The sequence below is a fragment of the Aulonocara stuartgranti genome, assembly GCF_965226115.1.
Source record: "Aulonocara stuartgranti genome assembly, chromosome: 2".
In the NCBI taxonomy this organism is placed as follows: domain Eukaryota; kingdom Metazoa; phylum Chordata; class Actinopteri; order Cichliformes; family Cichlidae; genus Aulonocara; species Aulonocara stuartgranti.
The window spans coordinates 35,479,630-35,502,772 of NC_138940.1; the positions used below are offsets into that span (position 1 = coordinate 35,479,630).

The 23,143-nt window shown below is 38.5% G+C and overlaps 2 protein-coding genes across 5 annotated transcripts in view; one reads left to right on the forward strand and one right to left on the reverse strand.

Annotated features, from left to right (window-relative positions):
• Positions 1–513: 513 nt before the first annotated feature.
• On the reverse strand, positions 514–6,577 carry arr3b (arrestin 3b, retinal (X-arrestin)). The gene is made up of 16 exons (XM_082556440.1): positions 6,475–6,577; positions 5,972–6,005; positions 4,895–4,925; positions 4,677–4,737; positions 4,531–4,575; positions 4,250–4,443; positions 4,036–4,095; positions 3,858–3,934; positions 3,627–3,762; positions 3,454–3,538; positions 3,258–3,330; positions 2,846–2,983; positions 2,613–2,690; positions 2,490–2,513; positions 2,348–2,401; positions 514–598 (listed from the first exon to the last, which is right to left on the reverse strand). Exons 2-16 carry the CDS (start codon positions 5,977–5,979, stop codon positions 565–567), a joined length of 1,098 nt encoding a protein of 365 aa, XP_082412566.1. The 5' UTR covers positions 5,980–6,005; positions 6,475–6,577; the 3' UTR covers positions 514–564.
• The window catches only part of inppl1b (inositol polyphosphate phosphatase-like 1b), a 28,721-nt gene continuing 6,162 nt past the window's right edge, over positions 585–23,143 (forward strand). For 2 of the 4 annotated variants that reach the window (XM_082556343.1, XM_082556342.1), the window contains exons 1-17: positions 11,870–13,479; positions 14,906–14,969; positions 16,978–17,116; positions 17,264–17,384; positions 17,816–17,956; positions 18,525–18,612; positions 18,724–18,801; positions 19,116–19,253; positions 19,404–19,518; positions 19,653–19,753; positions 19,832–19,934; positions 20,044–20,240; positions 21,564–21,681; positions 21,837–21,933; positions 22,040–22,178; positions 22,327–22,426; positions 22,593–22,681. In XM_082556343.1, the coding sequence (XP_082412469.1) occupies positions 13,343–13,479; positions 14,906–14,969; positions 16,978–17,116; positions 17,264–17,384; positions 17,816–17,956; positions 18,525–18,612; positions 18,724–18,801; positions 19,116–19,253; positions 19,404–19,518; positions 19,653–19,753; positions 19,832–19,934; positions 20,044–20,240; positions 21,564–21,681; positions 21,837–21,933; positions 22,040–22,178; positions 22,327–22,426; positions 22,593–22,681 (1,965 nt within the window). In that variant the 5' untranslated portion in view covers positions 11,870–13,342. Of the gene's footprint in view, positions 649–11,868; positions 13,480–14,905; positions 14,970–16,977; positions 17,117–17,263; positions 17,385–17,815; positions 17,957–18,524; positions 18,613–18,723; positions 18,802–19,115; positions 19,254–19,403; positions 19,519–19,652; positions 19,754–19,831; positions 19,935–20,043; positions 20,241–21,563; positions 21,682–21,836; positions 21,934–22,039; positions 22,179–22,326; positions 22,427–22,592; positions 22,682–23,143 lie in introns of those variants that run through there. The other 2 variants (XM_082556341.1, XM_082556340.1) reach the window with 2 other exon arrangements.

Here is a 23,143-nt window from a genome sequence, read left to right on the forward strand (position 1 = left end):
GTTACACCCAGAAAAACTTTAACTGTGACTTAATCTAGCAAAAAATGATAGCTAACATAAACATAAAAATGTATCAGTTTGGTTAGTGTGGGGAAAAAAAACCCCTTCCAACACCAAAACAGATCATAAATATGAACAAAGAGAAGTTTGTACTTGAGAAAAATGGATTTATTGAGTTCTCTTAATTGTCTTAACAGAGTGTCACATTTGTGTTTTTAAAATAGCCACTCATTTCATCCATTCACCATTTTTCAACATGTAATTTCTAATGACATAAAAATAAAGATTACGTTAAATCAAGCTCTGCATCCTCATTACCAATGACACATATTGAAAGGTCTACTCTATTGTGGGACACATCTGTTGGATTCTAGTGCTATGATGTCACACACGGAAATTTCACACAGACTTCTGACCCTCAGTAATTGAGTTCTCATAGTTATTTATAATAGAACTGAATATATACAGGGGAAATTTGAGCATTTGTGCTCTTCTTTGCTGATAATGAGTTCCTTTGTGTTCTGTGTTCTCTGCATGAGAGATGATTTTCCTTGACTGGCTGCTTCAACCATCCGTGGTGTTAACTGTGATATCTGACCTGTGGATAAAATGGACAGACAATGGACTGTGACTCTAACATTATTCAAGGTAACTTATGGAATATATCTCATCTAATTTTGTACAATCCAGTTTCCAAAAAAGCTGCAACATGAATGCAATGATTTGGAAGTTATTTAAATACTGTATTTTAAAAAAAACAGCATATCAAATGTTGAAAATTAGATACGTTTTGTGTTTGTAGAGAGAGAGTGGCAGGGGCATTTTCATCATTATTTTAGATCACATCTTTTTTTGTTTAGGGACACTGTTAATATTTGGGAGGCCTGATGGGAACAGTTGGTGTAATTTGAGAGCACAGTGTTTCCCAGTTCTTGTTTGATGTAGGACTTCAGCTTCTTTGCAGTCTGGGGTCTTTTTCATTTCATAACACACCAAATATTTTCATTTGGTGACAGAACGAGACTGCGAGCTAGTTAAGCACCTGGAGTATGTGCTTAATTTTTAGTATTGTTTTAGGAAATAAGCAAGACCTTATGTGAACTAGAAGCCATGGATATGTTGCTATGAAACCTACATATACATTTCAGCATTAGTGATGCCATCACAGATGTGCAAATTACACATGATACGTGCACCCCTCCCTTCTTCTCTGTGCTAATAACAAGCCGGTTGGTCCCTTTTCTAAGCCCAGATTATGCTTTTTGACCTTGTCTCTTGTATACAGAAATTTTTCTGGGCTTTTAAATCATTCAATAACATTATGTAGTTCTGTTAAACAAAAATTTATTCTTTAATTGTTGAACTCTTTCTTCACACAGTCTTTTACAGAATTGTAAACCCTCTCGCTCATCTTTGCTTTGCTGAAAGTGCCAGCCTCAGACGGGGTACTCATTCTACAACCACTCAGTTATCTCATTTAACTTAAAACATTTTGAGTTTCAACATTTGATAAGTTGTCTTTGTAGAAGGGTTACATTTTTCAATACATACATTTTGTAGTGTCCCTTGGGTTTTTTTGTTTGTTTGTTTGTCTGGTTTGAAAATTGGGTAATGGATTACTTTGATTTGTGAATTTTTATACAGTATTGCAGGCCACCCCTTCTTTTCTATTTATAACATCTGCAATTTTTCAGACTCATACACTTTCAGCTATTGCCCAACTTTCAAATATCTGCATACATGCTGCTATTAATGTCTACTGAAGATCTTTTAATTATTGATCTTGGGGGTGGAGCAAGAGGATTCAAATTTCATTTTTCACACAGGATTGAAGGGTAAAACAGGACACTCGTTCAAGGGCCATCACTTCTGCGCTTTTGCAATTCATGCAATTTTCTATCCAAATACGGTAGTTCTTTAACATGTGTTTTATGTCATCATCTAATATTTTAGTGTGTAGGGATGTTATAGGAGGGGCAGTAACCCTTGAAGAAGTCAACACTGCACAACTCACTGTATCTGAGTTGACCTCACCTGAACTAAAGAGGCATTTAATCCAATTTGCTGTGGTTCATAAAACACATAATTGTTCATGAGAAACAAACATGAACATCATATACAATTATCACTGCCACAGGCGAATACACGTCTTTTTATAGAGACTATTTTATACTTTATACTTACACTTCTGCTCAGTACACAGTAATGGCACGCAGTAAAGGGGAGAGCATGGCATATAGATGACAGTAAGATCAGTTACAGAAAGCCACTGTCTACTTTTAGTGATATTTCAGGAAGTATTTTAATGGTAATTTAGCTGGCACTAGCAGTTTACAAAATACAGAACTCACCTGCAGGCTTTGGGGACATCAGTGTCACAGGAAGTTCCACGACAACATCACTAAACATTTTACAGATTAACATATACTCGTGAATAATTTGCATTCATTTACACAACTGGCAATAAATGAAGGAGAACTGATATTTACCGTCCTGTCAAACCACCCAGCAAGCTATGGTCAGAGAGAAATGATAAAAGAATCCCTTAGTCTGCACAGTTTGGCACAAAAACAGGAAAGCATTATGGGTTAGTGTTTTCTATTAAGCCTTACCCTCCACTCGAAACTGTAAGAGTGACCTTGACTTTGTAGGAGATAATAATTCCCTGCATCTCCTTCTCTCCTTGACTCCTGCAAGGAGATGGGAATAGTTTACGATTTAAACCTTGGGGATTTGGTTTAAGGTGCTATAAGTGGACGGCAGAATATATAGTGACAACATTGCTGCTCAAAAAGAGGATGAAGGCCCATCCTAGTTTCACCTAAAAGAGACCTAAAAGTCTTACAGCGTTGTGGATGCTAAGTTGGTGTCCTGATCTTTTAGACGTCCATCGACTGCAAGACCTCGCTTTTCTTTGTTGTTGGCAAGCAGGGGGGTTACTTGGAAGGACTTCTCAAATGTAGAGATGGCATTTACGGTCTCTCTGTGTTTAGAGGTGAAATAGAGGGAAAAAGAACTCACACTAGGTTAGTATTCATTATTTTCAGTTAATCTACTTAGGGCCTTTTTCATTTTAAGTAGCAATAAAATACAGACATATTGGAATATTGGTGTGTGTGTGTGTGTGTGTGTGTGTGGGGGGGGGGGGGGGGTCGTTTATAGCCTCAGATTCACTGATAGTTACAGCACATAATGTACTTTTTAGATACATTAATTTGAACCAGAAATGACTCGAGTCCGGTTATTATTCGCCTTACCCAAACTCTTGAGCACAGACTTCCTTGACGTAAGTGTCAGATGAGTAGAGGACCACACTTGTGAGCTGGTTAACTTAACACAAAAATAGTTCATGTTAGAAGTATGAATTAAACTATATGCCTTGAAAATATTTCCCCCATCTCTTCAAACTATACAAACAAAAATGATTCTGATCAGACATATTTGGGTCCTTACCTGAGATTTTGATTTTCTTCACAGTCTTGTTGGTTTCATTGTTGATTTGCACTTTAACGGTTATTGGATCTCCATGGTAATAAACCTGGAAAAGAGTGATTTTAAAACACAGTTTAGCAATTATTATGTAATATTTATAATGGTAAAAATGCATTTGGTATATTTTCAAGTACCTCTTTTTCAAGGGAAGCCTCCAAGTGCACTGGTTTGTCACTCATCATAAACTGCTTGGATAGATCAGCCTTGGCTCCGGCCTTGTTGTTAGCTGGGGCGAACTGTATTTTACGAATCATCAGACGACAAGTATCCCTAGAAGGAAATAAAAGGGAAGAGAATAACCCATGCATGGCCTTCATACACAGCTCAAAGACTGAAAGGTTTAAAATGACGCTGCACAAACATACTTTTTTTGAATGACTTCATCTGGATTGTCAGGTGCGTTGGCAATGTATGCTTTAATCTCAAAGTCCACACCGCAAGCCTACAACAAGGCGAAATCCAGATAAATTAATTTTTCCAAACATTTAACACAATGTGTAAGACTTAAAGAAAGCAAACAATAACACTGGATGGTAACTGTACCTTGCCGGAATCATTTAGCCCAGGCTGTAAGGAAACTGAGCATGGAAGATTTGGTGGCATCTGGAAAAAGAAGAAATGAGTCACATACATGAACGTTACACTTTAAAATGATTTTAAAATAAAAGCGGGGATATGATCTAAGGTTAATCAAAATACCTTGCATTGAAAATAATTTATTTGTTGTTACGCAAAGAGAAAGATTAAGGGTTTGGACCTGGAAGGAAAAGGCGTGCCCCTGCTCTCCAACTTTTTTCAAGAGGGATTCCATCATTGGGGATTTAGCTTCGCTGCCACCCGTAGGTGGATACACCTGAATGCGATGTAGCCAGATGTCCCTTCTGAAGGTCAGTCCGATGACATCCAAGTCATCACTTCCATAGCGGAAGGCACAAGCAAGATAGACATACACTGCAGTGGAAAAATGTGTTGTTTCAGTCTGTGTCAGTAAATCATCGCTTATAACTTTTATGATTTGCAGACTATAAAGTAAAATACCTTTTCTGTTGTTAAGACCAGAAGGATCCACTTTAACTACCCCTTCTGCAAATATGAGAAGAGTCAATCCACAGCCTTAGATCTTTCACAGAGATTCTTATAAGTTCATATATTCACATATATCAGGATGCAGTTTTGCCACGCACCAACTATTTCTACTGAATCCACATTGTCCACAAAGTCCCTTTTCCCCAAGTACAAGGCAATCTATATGAAATGAAGAAAAAGGAAAACGGTTACTCCTCCACAAGATTAAAAAAAATGTGGACGCTATTTCGGGAAGTTGGAATAGCAACATACAAATTGCACTCCTCCCTGTGCTCAAGGGGTGCCCTGTAATGATTATATTGTAGAAGCCACTTACAGTTCCATTCCTACTGGTCTTCTTAAATACTCTGGAAATGAAAAAAAAAGAAAAGAATCTGAATCTGAAGAGTATTTGAACCTGAAAGTCCTAAAAAAAAGGCCCTAAAACACATGCAGACAAAAACACAAGATGTTAAGTCTAAATGAGCAGTGACCCATAATTTCATTATTTTTGCTTGATTATAAATAATGAGCTCTTTCCCCCTATTTTCTAAGTTGTCTTCTATAACATATTTGTGCGCTTACAACTTTTCTAGTTTTTGTCCTGGATAACCTCCCACTTGCCATCAACTCCCTTGCTCCTCTCCTGTGAGGATGGATTAGTGCTTAAAGTCGAATTGAACCTGCTGCTACAAATGTCTAATCTGAACGTAAGACGTGTGATTGGGTAAGCTGAGTAAACAAAGTTAAACATCATATAAAATATGAAAATGACATAGTTGGATCAATACTGGGTTAGGCAGGCTATTTTATGAAATAGCTGTTTATGCTACAAAACAAAAAGTAGTGGCAGAATTGGCAAATTTAACACCCAGATTTATCCCAAGATATGGAGAGTGCAAGAGTGCAATCCTTTTGTTCTGGGCGGATGTAGTAAACAAACAGGTAATCCTTGGTGGTGTTTGTCGCTTTCAAATGCCACATAATCCTTTTAATGCTTTTCCAATCCACAAAATCCATCTTAATAAGGATTTTTTCTTAAGTGTCTAAAAAGTATAAAATAAATCAGAATCAGAATCAGAAAGACTTAATTTATCCCCAAGGGGCAATTAAGAAGTTTTAAGGTTGTTGCAGAAGCTACTTCTGTCACGATGTTACATCCAATCTACTATCCTTGTTTCTTCTAAATTAATTATCGCTTTCATCCCTCATGAACAACTTTTCGTGATTATAAAATAAATAATCAAAATTAATTAATTATTTAGAAATCATTCATATTTAACTGCATTAAACAGGTTGCCTAAAGTTCTTTTTGGATTTTATATTGAAAGTTTGATGGTTGATTTTTAACCTTTCTAAAACTGTCACAATATTAACATTGTTGATGAATAAGCCTTAAACCTTTCACACTCACTTGGACATGTCGATGGCAAAATTTTAGGTCCACTCTGCAAAAAACCCCAAAACACAATAAAGTCATAAATAGCTCAAAACACGAGATAGTAACAAAAGCTATAACTATTAGGTGCTTTGGTTATCTGTGTCAATTTTAGTTTATTATGCCGGTACAGTACACGCTAGAAAGCTCCTCAGTGATGACACTATGGCAAACGACAGTCATGTTGTTCCCTATAACTTCTAATAGGAAAGGATCTTTCTGATTTTATGGTTAGTTTAAGATCATAATCATAATAAACAACATTCCTAATACCTAGCGTGACACAGACCATGCGCTCCTTGTTAACGGATATATAAATATTGATAAAAACTACATATTCCCATGTAATAATACCGTGATAAATTTCCAACAAATGCTGACTCTGTTCTGTGCAGTTACAGTGATCCGATACCTTCTTCATATACCTTCTTCATCTGATTCTATTATGCTGCAGGTCAGCAAGAAAAACGCTAACTTACCGTGCCCTCGGTTCTGACAGTGAGTCGTCTCTGCTGTGCTCTCTAATCCTTCACTGTTGATAGTTTAAGTGCCTGCCAATCACGGACTCCCTATTGCTTTTATACTATGACCTCCCAACCTTGAAACTCTCCTCTTAAGCTTACTGTCCTGAAGAAGGCTGTTTTGGAGAAAATCTGATTATTTCATTATAACACTACTGTTTTAACCTACAGCATGTTTAAAAATAATACTGTGCACGTAATTTCAACATAAAAGATAACGATAGGAGCCTTGGCATTAGTACAGCATGTAATGCAGAAAAACTTTTCATTTTATGTATTGATTTGAGCTTTTTTAAGAAGTAAATGTATGCATGAATAAAACTGGGAATTTGATACTTTGCAGGTATGGTGCAATAATATAGTTTAGTAACAAAATTTTCATGAATTCTTTGCTCTCAAGCTTCAGATGGTCTTAAAATACTAATTAAGACTTGCTAAGCTGTAAAGAATGCCTTGTGAATGGACTAAATGTTCAAGGACTCCTTTTCTTATAGCTTAAACTAGAGTAGAGTGGTATTAGTAGGATTTTAGCAGGTCGACAGATGGCTCCTCCACCAAGCCTTGCCCAATCTGTGCACATAGGAGGTTTACATAAATCCAAGTGACTTAATGTTGCACAAGGAACACGGCCTTACAGCTAGCATCAGTCTGATTACAAAATCATCCTGGCAGTTCTACTGTTTAGCTATGAGCATGGTTGATTGAGCAACTTAATGATAAGCACGAGTATATTGTGATGTCATGCCAATTTTGGATCCTATTTGAAGTATGAAAACTGAAGCAGAATTTGTGGCTATGCCATGATTCCGTGGTTTGGAATATTTGGCTTTAAGTTAATGAGGATCTGTTAGTTTGGGCTCTATGAAACTGGTCTACTTGAACTGTAGGCATTTGTTTGACCCGCCTTTAATGTCTGCCAAAGCACCAGCATTTATTAGCAGTGACCTTTAGCAGATCAAACATCTTTTCTTTAGCCTGAAGTAGTTAATTGATAAATAAGCGAGCTGGATGGATTGTCACACCTTGGCAGTCAAGAATAATGAATGAGATGGGTGTATGTGTGTGTTGGCCTCTCTGCAACTGTTATACAGGTACAAGGTTTGAGATCTCTTTAAAGCTGTCCTTGCAAGACAGCACTGGTGTGAAAAACAGCACCGGATCACCACGTAGGTGTTAAATCTCTTTAATAGGTTAAAGCTGTCCTGATCATTCCACTATAGTGCAGTATAAAAAACAATCAGCTTCACTTCAATGTTTTCTGTGATTCTAATAAAGCAGTAAGATCTTGCACAGCTTAAGGGATTGAAAAGCAAGCTTCCAATTGCTCTAATACACAAAAAGTTATCGTGAGAAAGTAAACAATTACTTTTGGAAGGTAGGGGATATACAGGAGCATCTTTATGTGGAACCTGGTGATTTTAACACCCTAGAATTGACAGTGCTCAGGTGTTTCCTTTGATGTCCTGCAGTTAAGAAAGGGATCCAAAATGCTTTAAGCTGTCAACTCAGTAACAATTTAGAAATAGAAGAAATATCAACAGACTCAAAGTCTCAGGACTCTTAGTAATACGGGGATGTCAGTAAACTTTGACTCAGGAAGAAGGGAATACTATGCTAACTAAGAACTGTCTCAGAAATCGGTAAATTGTGAGTGGACTTGGGTTCAGAAACTGTTCTTGTGTCGATTGAAAATGAGGCAAAGAGATGTAGGGATGTAGCTGTCTGAGGATGGGACCTAGGTTTGGGCATCATCCATCTTTTCGAAACAGATGAGGTGTTAGTCGACCCAGAAAAATAACAGTAGTCGGCCAAGGAACAGATGATGTTTCAGCTGAGGCATGAATAGATCAAATGTCGACCCAAGAGCAGAAGAAGAGCAGGAGAGGTGTTGACAGGTCTTGCACACTCAGAAAAAAAGAAGGGTGCCAGATGACTCAAGAGCTAAATTGGTTTTAAGTGACCCAGGAGGCTAAGAGATATCACCAAGGCTGCTGGGCATACGTGAAGAACACCAGCATGTCCCCTTCCCAAAAAAGGTGAAATCAGTTAGGCAATTAGCTAACTGTGTGAAAGTTGACATTTTTACTGGCTAGCAAACAGCAGTCTAGGCTGAGCAAGCAAGCTAAAAGTCGACTGGCTGGCCTCTAGTCTGGGTAGCTATTGGCTTGGGCCTAACATACTCTGGGGTCCAGCAGAAATCTAGATTGTGACCCTTGATATCATTGAGAGCCTTCATGACAAAATTAAAAGTGGAATAGAAAGTTAAAACTTAAAACATGAGACAAATTTTTTTTTTTTTTAAAAGATGGAAAACATGGACGCAAAAGTGGTACAAACACACTCTCCAAAATACCCTAAATGCTAACTTTAACAAATTTAACTACATCTAAATTATAAGTCTAATTTTAAGTGTTAAATGTAATGAAATCTGTTGATTTGAACTTTACTTGATTGCTATACTTTCAGTTTATAGCAAGTACATTTCCTTAATGATTAATATTTCAAATAAAAAAAAACTTTGATATAATATATTTCAATTACATTTCACTCAAAATTACTGCTTCATGTTTATTGAGAGGGAAGAAGTTTTTTCTTTAGGGCTTGTGTTTCTAAAGGCACCACAGTGACTAGCTTTATAATAGTTTATGTTCATACACCATTTTAAGTCTCTCTCGGTTTGTTTATTTTATTTTATTTTTTTAAACCTTTGGTTGTGTGATGTCACATACGTCCACATAAGCCCCTTATAGCTAATCTGGTGACAATTTAGGCAAGCACTTTATATAGACAGTCAGTATTGTCTCTCAAAGGGATTGCTGACTTGTCCCATTGTATTACAGCACCATGGTATTAACTACCTCTTAGCAACACAGTCTTCATCATGGTGCTAAATTTAGACAGACTTGCAGTGTTTGTTGCTAACAGTAACTCCATTAGTTCAGATGCTGAGCCAATTACATCAATTTCCAACAGTGTGAGATGCTGTCGGTGTAACCTTGAGCAAAAATTTATTGGTGCACATCATTACAATTAACATCACCGATTTTAATTATTTACACATACTGTGAACTCGTCATGTCAGGTAGGCTGACCTGTTGGCCTTATGCCACTTGTACTCCGTGCCTCCTGTGTGACCTTTAACCATGGTATTTTTAGCAGCTGCTGCTCATTAACTTAACTGAAAAGATGCTGTAACTTGAAGTGGTTGTGGCATCAGTTAGAAAGATCGCTGCTAAGATGCCTAATCATCCAAAAGGAGAGCAATTATTTGTCAACGATTTGTGATTTATAATGTGCCTTATTGGGGATTGTGTTTATTCTTAAAGTCAATCAGTCTAACAGCTATACTTTACACTGGTAGCAGTTTACATTTTTGTAAGGGCAGTTTAATTCATCCTATAGTGGAGATGATTTAGGAATACTGAGTATGTTTTTTATCAAGCTCAACTCTTGCCATTACTTGTCGTATTATTTTACAAAATATTTTGTATTTTGACTGTTATATTATTGATCCATGCAACTCTAAAGCTCATCAAGCATCTTTACCATACAGACAGACAGGGTTTCTGATTCAAGGTAAAGAGAAGGATAAAAGTCAGTTTCAAAAGCTGATTTGACTGCCAGCATTGGCAAATGAGAGCGAGCAGATGACTCTTGGAGTACATTTGCCCGTCTCTGTCTGTTTCAGTATCCTGCCCAGTCCTTGCCTTACATAAGCACAACATTTGAAAGAACTGGATAGAGTAACAGATGTGACAGAAACCAATTACCATTGCACAACAATTGTGGTTTGTTAGAATGTTATATACAAAAATCTATGACTAAACAAAGAGATTTTAGCAGGAATAATATTGAACTTGTCAGTGTTTATCATAACTTTGATTCTGGTGAAGAGCTCTTCTGGTCACTAACTTCCAGTGAATCCACCTACTCTCTCTCTCTTTGAAAAACCTAAACTAAAACTTGAGAAATTGAGCATGGCATTTGTTTAAGTTGCTGCGCTCAGTCTGGCAGCTCACTGCTAGCCCACACCAGCTGATGGCTTAGCCGATACACCGCTCTAACCTTCAACTGGAAAACCGCATATATGACACACTTTTTAAGTTGCTTTTGCCTGCTTACAGTTGACTTTGCAATCAGCCTCCTCCCTGTTTCTTCTTTCATTCTGTGTCTGATGTGATCAATATTTTTTTCTGTTATGTACTGTTGTCCTCTCACTTCTCTCTTTCTTCTAGCCATATGTAAAGGCCACAAGGTGTGACATCCTTAAATTCATGAATATAAGAATAACAATCTGCTATCCTGACTGACATCCAAGAATCATGTAGTGATTCCTACCTAGTGATCTGACTCTGGGGTGGATACTGTCTCTTGAGTGGTTTTTGATTGACAACATCTGAACAACAACTGAAATGTTGTTGAAATATAATATATAGTCATTATGTTTCAAGAATTAAACATTTCATCTTATTTCATCTTATTGTCATCTTATTGTTATTAGAAAAGTGCTATGTAAGTACCAGTCAGTTTATCTTAATATCTGTTGGCCTGGCATAAAATAATGAACAGATTGCATCAGGGTGAATGATTTCTACTCACCCAGTCTGGCTTTTCTTGTAGCACAACCCACCACGGGAAGCAGAGCTTTTAGCTGCTCTGCTGCTGCTCTTGCCCTATGACAGCTGGGATAGGCTCCAGCGCCCCCCGCGACCCTGAAAGGATAAGCGGAAGCAAATGGATGGATGGATATTATTATTATTATTAAGGTTCGAAGTGTTTTAACAGTATTTGATAAATTACCCTTATTTTTATTTATTTATTTATTTATTTTACCATATGTATGATTTGTAATCACTTTGGATTTTCATCATCAGATGAACCATCAGATCATATTTTTAAAATACCAGCCAAACCAGCAATGACATTTCAGGCACAGTTATGTAATTGTCAATCATAATTACCAAAACTAAGATAATCACAAATGAATCCCTGGTAAACATTAGCGGGTGAATTAATTGTTTCCTTGTCACCTTGGGTGTGCTAGTTAGCATATAGTGCTTCAGCTTGGCTTTTATGGTCCAGTAATATGCTGTGTAAAGCACATGGTTATTCTAAAAAGAACTGATCACAGATTGAGAGTTAGGTAGATGCATCATCAGATTGGGATGTACTTGTGTCTATTTGTTTTATGGGCTCTGTGGTTGGTGGTCAGCACATTTCTGCTGAGTAGCAAGAGGCAGAACAGTAACAGCTTCCCACAGAGTTATTCGCTCCAGCTAATGTAGTGGGAGGAACGTAGGAGGGCTGAATAATGAGTGATGCTTTAGAAGGGCAAAAATAAGAATGTTAGGGATGATCATAACCATATGGACACAGCGTTTAGCTGGGAGTGAACGAGTGAGCAATAGAGGAAGGGAAGTGAAGGGAGGGTTAGAACAAGAAAGCGGGTTGGCTGACAGAAAGAAGGGGTGAAATGCTGGCCAGAATCTGAAATGTCTGAGGATAAGGATGCTGGCAAATGAGGAAGAAATTGAAGTTAAGCCAAAGAGCTCACCGATGAGGGGAGAGCTGTGCTTTCTGTTTAGAATTTGAGGGAAGACAAAAGGCAGGGGAAAGAAGAAGAAGAAAATAAATGGGGAGGAAATAACAAAAAGGAAGCAGCATTCTGTTTCACACTCCGGTGGTGAAGCTGAGGGCCTCACAAGAATTCTCCTGGCTATGTCCGCCATCTGGAATGTCGAGTCACTTCCTCTGTCTGCCCTGTGCTCTTATGGGGTTGTCCTCTGCCTCTGTGCTCCCTCCCTCTGCTCTGACAGCACTCTGAAGATCCGCTGGAGACCACGCCAGAGCAGACGGAACCTTTCTGACGAGACACACACAGCAGCACACTCTTCCAGCATGAAAGTAAATTTCCCAGAGTAGCCTACATCCAACCAAACAAACTCCAAATGGAATCTGAGCTTGGAAGAAGGAAAGGCAACTGCAGTGATCAGCTGAACTTTTGGAGGGTGTTCCTATTCCCTTATATGGCAACAGAGCTGGGAAATCATTTGAATTAGTCTGGTTTCTGTTGCATGCCTGTCTGGTTTTAGTGCTGACTGAGTTCCATCTGGTATGTTTCTGTCTTTGCTGCCTGCGTGTTTGCCTGGGAGTGTGTAAGTGCTGTGTGTGCAGCTTGATTTGTTTATTTTGCCATTCTTGGTTCTTCTTTTCCTGTTGTTTGCATGTGGGGCTTTTGTTTTGGGACAAGAGGAGGGCTTGTGTTTGTGGTTTAGCTAGAGGCTCCGTCATTGCCTGAGGGGTGGCTGTTTCATTCAGACTCTGCACTTCTCGCTGTTTTTCTTCTACCTCCTTCTCTCTCTTTCTCCCTCCCTCACTCTGTTATGATGGTCTGTGTTTGTTGGAGCAACACACCCACCTAGGTGCAGCAACTTGCGACCAAAAACTGTAACTAGGTCTTTCTCTACACAAGGATATTACCAGATAAATGGACTGAAGGCTGTTGCTGGAGTGGACTAACCTTGCGCTCAGCTGGATATTTCTTCTTTGTGACCTCAATTCAACAGGATATGTGACCCAGAAGAAAACAACAGGAACCCAGGAAGTGCTAGCTGATAGAATTTTCTTCTTTTTGACACTTTGGTCATGAAGAAGAGGATCATGGGAAAGGCTGAAACACTAAAGTAGACCACTCAGCACACTCAGTGGCTAATGACATAGGTGACAGAGCTCCAGTGCGGTGCTATCAGAGCAAGTGTGACAGTAAACCTATGTCATCACCTCATGTGGATTATTTTTATGATCATAACTCTCAACATTGTTTGCCATGGCTACGGCAGCATGGTATCACCGTGACATCAGCCGTGTGTATGCAGAGGACTTGTTGGCACGGGCAGGGAGGGATGGCAGCTACCTAGTGAGAGACAGTGAGTCTGTGCCAGGAGCCTATGCATTATGCCTGCTGTGAGTACACACACACACACACAATTTCACATACTTAGAGAGTGAGCCGTTTGCCTCTCATAATCGAACACAATTATCTTATGGACTATACTCTTTAGGCCATAGGTGTCAAACTCTGGCCCGCGGGCCAAATTTGGCCCGCAGCCTAATTACATTTGGCCCGCGAAGCCATACCAAATTACTATCAGAGCTGGCCTACTGGCTAATATATATATTGTTTAGTATTAAGCTTTGCTTGTTCCATATTCAGTTTTTCAGCAAAACGTGTTTGAGTCCATAAAAAAAGATTCATTCTTATATCTGGAGGAATAAATATATTTCAATAAATATTAATGTTAGCCCGCGACTTTGTTCCAGTTTTGAATTTTGGCCCACTGTGTATTTGAGTTTGACACCCCTGCTTTAGGCGGTATATTAATAACAAGCACATTTTAAATGTGAAGCCATTGATAGTAATGCTGTATCCCTCAGAACTTAGAAGGGAAAATGCAATAATAAGTGACCCTCTGTATTAATATTGCGAAATGTATTGGAAGAAAGTCTCATTTTATTTGTTTTAGCTCACTGAAAATATCAAATTTCTCATTTATTGTTCTGTTTTTACACAAAACCAGAAATAAGTACACCTACCCATGTAAGACATTTCGATTTTGGCACATAGACCTGGCAAATATTAAGCATTTAGCTCTACAGAATGTCGTCATTTGTAAATTGATTCAGCAGCTTTTCTCATCCTGTCATATCCATCACTTTCACCATCATTTGGCAGAAGGCAGTGAAGGAACATCTGTGGCTAAAAGTGCCTACACGCTGGGCAGACTTCACAAATACACACTCTCCAGACTAGTCAGATGGTATCGTCCAAGTAAAGTCCATCACAGGCTGTCTAACCCTAGCTCATTGCTCCCTGTTTCCCCACTTACCCCTCTTTCTTCCCTGGGGCCCCTGAAAGTGGGCAGGAGCTCCAGCGACCGCACTACGCTGACTGCTCATCAGCCAAAGCCAGATACATTCCTGAAAGCTGAGCCTGGCTGGTCACAGTGCTCCTACTTTCCCTTCATTCTTTTCTCAGTATCTCATTCACTCTTTGAAATTGCCCCCCTCCCCCCTTTTTGTACTGACCCTTTCTTCCATCACTTTCTTCATGTAATATACTGTAGCAAAACACTTTAAACCTGTTCATCTTTATATGCTGCCTGAATGTGTCTTTTGAAGTGATGGATGGAGATTATGTTCTTCTTTGACACATTGTTGATCTGTAGTCAGTGATCTGTAAAACTACTGAGAAAATTATTGTCTTTAATACACACATGGGATCCACATGGGATCCTTAAAAAAACCTACATTTATGCACACTTTGCCTTTGAGCATTTGCCTTGTAGTATTTTGCAGTACCAATAACCACTGTAATTTTTGGTTTCTAAAGGTTCCAACGTCATGTTCACACCTATCGTATTCTTCCTGACGCAGATGGTCTTCTAGCAGTTCAGGTGAGTGCTCACTGTCACATGGCCCTGGATGCTCTTCCTGGAAAAAAGGACCCAAGTAAAAACACCACACCATACGCGTCTCAAACCTTGTCACAAACTGTGCACACGGAGGGGAGTACGACTCAAGTTAGAAGGATCAAACGTTGGTTTGTTTTTGCCTGTTGTGAGGAGAACAGGAACATGTTTGAGTTTCGTCTCTGTAAAGACTCTGTTACAACTGCAGTAACTTTGTTGTTTGAATGGCATCTCTGCCATGTGGCTGCATGCTTGCAGCATGAGCTCAGCAGCACAGAGGAGAAATTGTTTTAATGTCTCAAAGATTCCTACTCAACCCACACACTAAGTCATTGACCAATGGGTGTGCTTATTTGTCATGTGTATGTATGGGGCTGTTTGTGTTAAGCGTAATGATTCTGTTGGATGTGGGAGAGTTTAAGCCAGAGATGGTATGTGTCTGTTTTTGATGCTTCGAGCAGGCGTATTTAGTTCGCAAATGACCTGATTATTAGACTATTAAAGAACACACACAAGCACAAAGTTTGCACCAACAAAAGCACGCACTCAGTGGGTGAGTGAGAGGAATAAATATTTTTGGGGCATAAACCACAAATCATCTCTGACCTTTCTTTTTTTTATAGCAGTGTCTGCTTATTAAAGTTCAATAACAAGTTTAATAGTGATTGTCTGGCAGTTTGTTTTTTTAAGGCCGCTGACTTGGAAAATTCCTCCAGTTTCCAATAAAGACCTAAAACTCTGTTGCTATTTCAGTTGTTTTTCCACTGCCATGTGTATAAACCTTCAGTATGTATTTTCCCTCACTGGATTTGCTCCACTAACTCACTAGTCGTGCGCTTGCCTTTTTGTTTTTCCAAGAGGGCCATGGAGATATTTTGGGGCCAATTTTGTCTTTCACTGTCTTCTATTCCTTTTCATTTCTTTTTAATTGCTTTTCAAGAGACCCTTGTGGTATAAAAATACTATTTGAAGAGTTCCTGGCAAAACAGACATTTAGCTCAAGCCAAAAACTGGTTTCTCACCACAAAACGAAAACAAAAACTTCTAAAGGAGGGCACAGGAAAAGGGCACACTTGGTTTTGTGGTCTAATATGTACCATGCCATTTTGTAGAGTGTGAGTACCTATGGCAGCATCTTTTCTTTATCTTAAATTCCAATCATGCTGCTTTCAGTTACTTTAAGTTTTCCAGATTTTAGTGAAAACCTTTAGAGAAGGCTTACTTGAGCTTGTGGTTTTAATGTGTGTTGTATGAATCTAGTCATGTATTAAAGATAATTTTGAAAAGAAATTTGTTATTATGTGGTGAGGGGATTTTAGAGGGTTTTTTTTATGCAGGACCACAGTGAAACAGAGAGCTAAGTGCTGCTATAGTCAGGAAATAGCTGGAAGTGATGTCATCTCTCTGTTGGGCCACAAGGGAAAGCTTTCTAAATCTCTCAGGGACACCTTTTATCACAGCAAATCATCTGCATGTGCCCTTTTCTGTCATGCAAATCAATACTTCTGCTTTGCTCTACCAAGCAAGATTTCGGAAGAGGAAAGGGGGTGGAGGTCTGGTGTGAAACATTCATTGAAAGATATGTTGTACAAATTAAAATCTACTTAGTAATTTAATTCTTTTATAACACAGTCGGGGAAGATTTTCTCTTAACAATCTTGAAATCTCATCGTTGATTCTTAACAAGTTTAAGAACTTCTCATTTCAGTGTTTGTGGATCCAAATAAGGCCTTCATATAGCAGCACATTCTTTTACATATACGTTGAAGCTATGCAGTCATATCTGTACTTCTATGCACAACCTTTTAAAAGTGAAATACTCTTTTTAATTCAAACTACTCGACAGATTTAAACAGAATTATTGCATCCCTTACCTTCTGCATTCCTTTTTTTTGGTTTTCTTCCTGTGTAGAATGAGAATTTATGCTAGGTCAAGACATTTTAAACCAGACATAAAATGAATCATCTGCTGTTGCATTTGTGTGTTTTATAGACAACACAAGGGGTGCAGGTGAATTGTTTCCGGACACTGGAGGACTTGGTGTTGGGGTATCAGCAACCCCACAAAGGCCTGGTCACTCCTCTGCTGTATCCTGTACCCCGTGATACGGACAGTGGTGACGAGAGCTCAGGTTGGATGTCACGATAAATCAGTTTTTTCTGTACCCTTTATTAACCTGCATGTTGTACACATAATAAAACATGTGGCTTTAATAGCGATGTCTAGATCCTTCACTCTGTGCTGTAATGTTCAAATGTTGTGTTTCGCGTATGCACAGATGATGAGAAGCCAACTTCTGCTCCAGCGTCTGTCGGCACAGTACCTTTCATAGGCTCCCCAGCAAAAGCAGCCCCTCGTGCCCTGTTTCTCGATAAGTTGCAAGAGCTAAACACATCCAGGTATATTTATTAATTAATTCCATTGCCAAAAATACACCTATTTCAGAGATATTCCTTGCACAGTTTATGTTATAAATTATTAGCCTTTTTTAATAAGAAGTGTCCATATTTGATATTACTGCATCACATAAAGTCACATGCATGAATGTGGTTTCTTACAAACTTATGCTGCATATTAATTTCTATTTTCACGTTAATATGATTGCATCTAATCAGCTCTTTTATTAGCTCATGCACCTGTTGGCGATCAAGCATAGCAACTATTTGCGAAGCACTTCCCTCTTTTGACTTTTTTGCCCTATTAATAAACTGTCTGCTCTGTGTTAAACCTCTGCTCTTAGCCTACTCTGTTTCTCTCATATTCAGTACAAAAAAGATGGCTTTCATGCTTTATACAATATAATCTGATTTTTTCCTTGTTTATTTAATAGTACTGCAGGTGATGTGATTGGCCTGTTGAATGACTACCTCTTCAGTGAGCTTCCTCTTGACATTGAGAATGTGCATAAAGGGGCAACAACACTATGCCACCTCAAACGCACTCTGGGTGCTGCCTGCCAAGGCCTCAACAGGTTAGCATAATTTCACACTTGATTTCAGTGCTGAGCTTTTGACCAGTTGTAGCAGCCTGCAGTGTACGGATTGTTATTGCCACACACAAGGTGTCATTGTTTGCTATATGCAGGATATATACTAGTTCACCTGCAATAGACTTTTAATTTTTGATTCACTTCTTTAAAATTTACGTATGTTTGAGACTGATTAGGAAAGCATGATGGTAAAGTCATTAGCACTATTGCCTCACAAGGAGGTTCTGGGTTTGAATCTATCGCAGGTCCACTGAGGTCTTTCTGTGGAGTTCATATCTTCTTCTTGTACCTGTGTGGGTGCTCTTGTGGTAAACCAGCTTTCTCCTGCAGTTCATAGATATTATTATTATTCTAATGTTAAATTGTCTACAGGTGTGATTTTGAGACTGAGCGATGTTACTCTCTGTTAGCCCTGTGATAGACATTCCCAGGGTTTACCTCACCTTTCGGGATAGGCTCCAGCTTCCTCATGACCCTGAATTGGATAAGAAGTTAGGAATAACAGATGAATAATGGGTAAATTAAAATTGTGCATTTATTTATTCAACAGTGAGATTGATCTGACTCTCTCAAGTCTGGAGACCCTGGCCAAAGTCTTTGACCATCCTAGCTGCTCCTTAACACCCCTCAAGGCACAGGTACAATACAAACTATATATTATGTTTTTTTTTCTTAACATTATGCACTAAATGTAGTAGACATCCATATAGACAAACTAATTGAGTGCTTTTTTTTTTATTGTTAACAAGGGTTCAGAGATGGATATAGAGAACCTGTTGTGTAAGATCTCAGCTTTGGTCAGTCTCCTTTCTTCTTTGGAGAAAAAGGTACGTTTACGATGAAAATAAAACTTCTGCTGTGGAGCTGAAAAAGGTCTAACACTCGAAAACTCATTCATATACTTCTTACATGGGCAATAAAGCTACATAACTTAGAATTAAAAGTCTTTAACAAACTACCAGGCAGCTCTTTTTGTTAGTCTTTATCCTTTCCAAAGTTTACCTTTAGTCATAGCGTTCGGTTAAGTGATGATAAAGTGTTAATAATTATACATAAATTAAAACAACCCCCTTTTTTTCCCCTGATAGACAGCACAAGTTATACATTGCAACAATGCATTTGATATCATTTTCCCATAAAGGTATTAAAAGCTTTACAAGATGCTGTGACTAATCACAACCTGGCAGTGCAGCCCAACCCACCCCCTCCTGAACCATCACCGACCTGTGTAACCCCCGCAAAGAGCAATGCCCGGCAGCTGCCAGTCTACTCCTTTCAGGTAAACTAGAGTGAGAAAAAGCCTCAAGTTTTACTACAATCAAAAATCTATAGTCTGTTCTTCACTTACATGCCATCTTTTAAAGAGATGACTGAAAGCAAGACAAATGAACTCATCTCTGACCTTAAATGTACTGATGTCTTTTTTCAGGTGAAGATGTTGAGGTATGGCAGACAAACTGTTTCTGTGGATGTGGACGCAGGAGTGTTGCTTTTTGACAAGAAGACTGGCTCATTTGGTATAGAAAGAGTCTCACATGACAGAAGTAAGGAAATCTTTGCTTTGTTTCCTAGCTATTTACAGTGGCTAAAACGTATGTCTTCAAAGCAAAAATATTGTTTAATAATTATTATATGTATGTATTACTTTATTATTTTCCGTTTTTTCCCTCTTTATCAGTCCTTCAGATTGTCAAGTTTCAGAGCAGTCCAGCCAAGGTACGCATGATGGTTGACAGCCACCACAGCACACCGCGGGAGATGACGTTTGAGAGTGCACGGGTAAGGCGCGATACTGAAGTTTTTCATTTACTGGAATCTGCTGTTTCTCTCATCATAACTCACTGTCATTTCTTTTAGAAATGCGATGCGTTCTGCCAGCTCCTCCAGCTGATGAAAACCAGGCACTCTCAGCGGAGTGAACCTGATGTGATCTCCGTTTTTGTTGGCACCTGGAATATGGGTAAACATTAAAACACAATGGGAGTCTTTTTTCACAGCCAGACAACATTGTGCTGAGTTATTGTTAGGTGATCTTTTTAACTCTGACTTCTTCTGTTTTAATTGTGCAGGTGGCTCCCCTCCTCCTCGAAGTCTACAGTCGTGGGTGACCTGCTGCGGTCTGGGACACACCCCTGATGACTCAACCGCCTTGCTTCCTCATGACATCTATGCCTTAGGGACTCAGGAAAACCCCCAGGGGGAAAGAGAGTGGACAGATCACATCAAAGCAACCCTTCGCAGCTATACTCACATTGATTTCAAACAAGTAGGTGTCCTTTTCTCAATTTTCTTCTCAGCTGAATTCTGTGATTCCCATGGCTAAATATGGAGTAAATTAATCTAAATCCATCACATGTAAATGTAGAGAGATGGGTTGTTAAATGCATGTTAAATCATCCAGATAAGCAAATCCCAAAAAGCTGATTTTGTTCATCTGTTCATCAGTGACTTCTTCAGTCTAAGAGAAGTCACTTGGATGATCAAAGAAATGTTTCACCCACTGAAAACGTTACATCCAGATGAATTAAATAAGAGGTTGATTGAATTTATACATCAAAGTTTGTTAATTGTCATAGAAATGTAATAATTACTTCAACAATCAGAGGCAAGGTCCACTAATAGGATAAAGTGAGGAGCTTTATTTCACAGTCAGCTCATGAGTTGTTCTGCACAACAGCATTTTAATTGTCTTTTATTTATTATTTACATACATAACATCACATTATGTTCATGTCCTGCAGCTTTGGATTTATATAATTACATTATTAAAACTAAATTTAAAAAAATGTTTTTAATACCGAATTTCAGTTTTCCAAATGCTCCTTACAGAATTCATTCAGTCCACGTTCATACCTCTAAAAGAATCATCCAGCTATTAAAACATTTATCTTTACACAGCCCAAAATCTCCACATATTTAATTTTATATTATTCTGTTTGACTTTTTTTTTTTACAAACGGTGAGTTCATGCGCTATAATACCTTTGATCTGACCAGAAGTATTTCAAAAATGAGGCTTACCTTAAAAAAAAGATCAACATTAGTCCTACAGTTTACTTTACAGGTTAAATGAATATCAATATCAATCTTTTGCCATGTTCTACAATTGGGTCACCTCTGTCATTAAAGTTTAATTTTAAGCTCATGTAAATCAGTGCTTTATTCTTCTTATAGCATATACAATTAAAACAATAACACTTTAGAATTTTAAAGGGCAATAACACTTATGTGAAAGCCCAAATATTAATATATATGCATGACTAAGTGCATGTCTGTGTAGGTTCTCAGTCATCCAGGTCATTTTAGTCTAAGGAGCTTAGAAAGAAAAGCGTCTGGACTTCTTTAAGTTGCTTCTTCGGTTCTGAAGTCCAGAGCTTTTCTTTCTAAGCTCCTTAGATGACGAAGTGCATGGGAACACACATTTTGTCTCATGCAGTAAAAATGTTTAAACGGGAACATTTTTAACAACAACACACTCTAAAAATAAAGCATTTCATTCCAGAGTTTGCCTTTTTGGAAACCGTTAAATAATTGTTTTGACTGGTTGGAAACAAAAATGCAGTATTACAATGTGGGGTATTGTCCTGTAGGTGGCAGTGCAGTCCCTCTGGAATATAAGGCTGGCCGTGTTTGTAAAGCCTGAGCATGAGAGTCGCATCAGCCATGTGAACACAGCCAACGTGAAGACTGGCTTGGGGAACACATTGGGTAGGCTGCTCTGCATGATCTCACCATCACAAGTGCACACAAAGCAAATTCAGTAAATATACAGCAAGACCCCCCAAACTCTGTGCATGATTGTTGATAGGACAAGATGTTTCATTAACCTGTAGATTTAAGGTTGACTGCTTCTATTGTTTCAGGTAACAAGGGAGCTGTTGGGGTCTCCTTCCACTTCAATGGAACGTCCTTTGGGTTCGTCAATTGCCACCTGACGTCTGGAAGCGACAAAGTCCTGAGGTGCATTCTCCAAATGTGTTTAGAAATTTTGTGTGCTCTGGTCGTTTCTTGCTCTTCAAAAAAAACCCTTTTTATTTTGTTGTATCTCTTTTTGTTTAATGTCCAGGAGGAACCAGAACTTTGTGGACATCCTCAGGCTGCTGTCTCTGGGTGACAAACAGCTCTTTGCTTTTGACATAAGCCTGCGGTTCACCCATCTCTTCTGGTGTGGAGACCTCAACTACAGGCTTGACCTGGACGTACAGGTCAGACTGACACTGCTTATTTCCTTGTTCTCCTGTTTCTTAACATACTGAGTGACTTAGCACACTTGAAGATTTTCCTAATAGTACATGTGAAATAACAATTATTTGTGACATCCTATACACTGATGTCACTGCTTACTAACTCCAGGACATCCTGAAGCATGTATCCAAAAGGGAATTTGAGGAGCTAATGTGTGCCGACCAGCTGACCCAAGAGAGACACAAAAGGAAAGCCTTTCTCTATTTCAGTGAGTTTCAGTTTTGCCTTGTTTTATATTGAAAGTCCAGTATTATATCTGCACGCATTGTGAAAAATGCTGAAATGCAATTTCCTAAATAGCAACAGTATGATCTCATTATGTGCCACACTGACTTTTCTTATTCTTCTCACTTTCTTTATTTATCATGGTTAAGAGGAAGAGAAGATAGCATTTCCACCCACCTATCGGTATGAACGTGGCTCTAGAGATTGCTACCTATGGCAAAAGTACAAGACCTCAGGGGTGAGCTTGCTTTCTTTTTTCTTTCTTTCTGAAAAACAAGGAAATGTATAAAAAAAACAATGCACAACAGATTACACATCCCGAAAATAAAAACAATATTTACACCTGAATAGTTCACAAAAATTGGGGTAACTTTTAAAGTGGCATGTTGCAAGAAGTCTCATTGTCTGTGGTTGCCGGTGGTTGTTACTTCATTCTGGAACTGGATTAGCACATGTGCCTCACATGAAGCTGACTTTTTGTTTCACTGTGTATTTTTTTTTTTTTTTGAGAATGAAAAGATGTAGTAAAAGTGTGTGCAAACAATAATCACCAATCTTTTCAGGGCTGGATCCAAATCACCCCAAAAATCAAATTTAAATCATTCAAGTAAATATACAGTAAATATACAGTCATTAAGACGAGTTATTTGTTACTTTTTTGTAACTTAATCCTCTTTAAAGGGTCGGAAGTGCTTCGGTG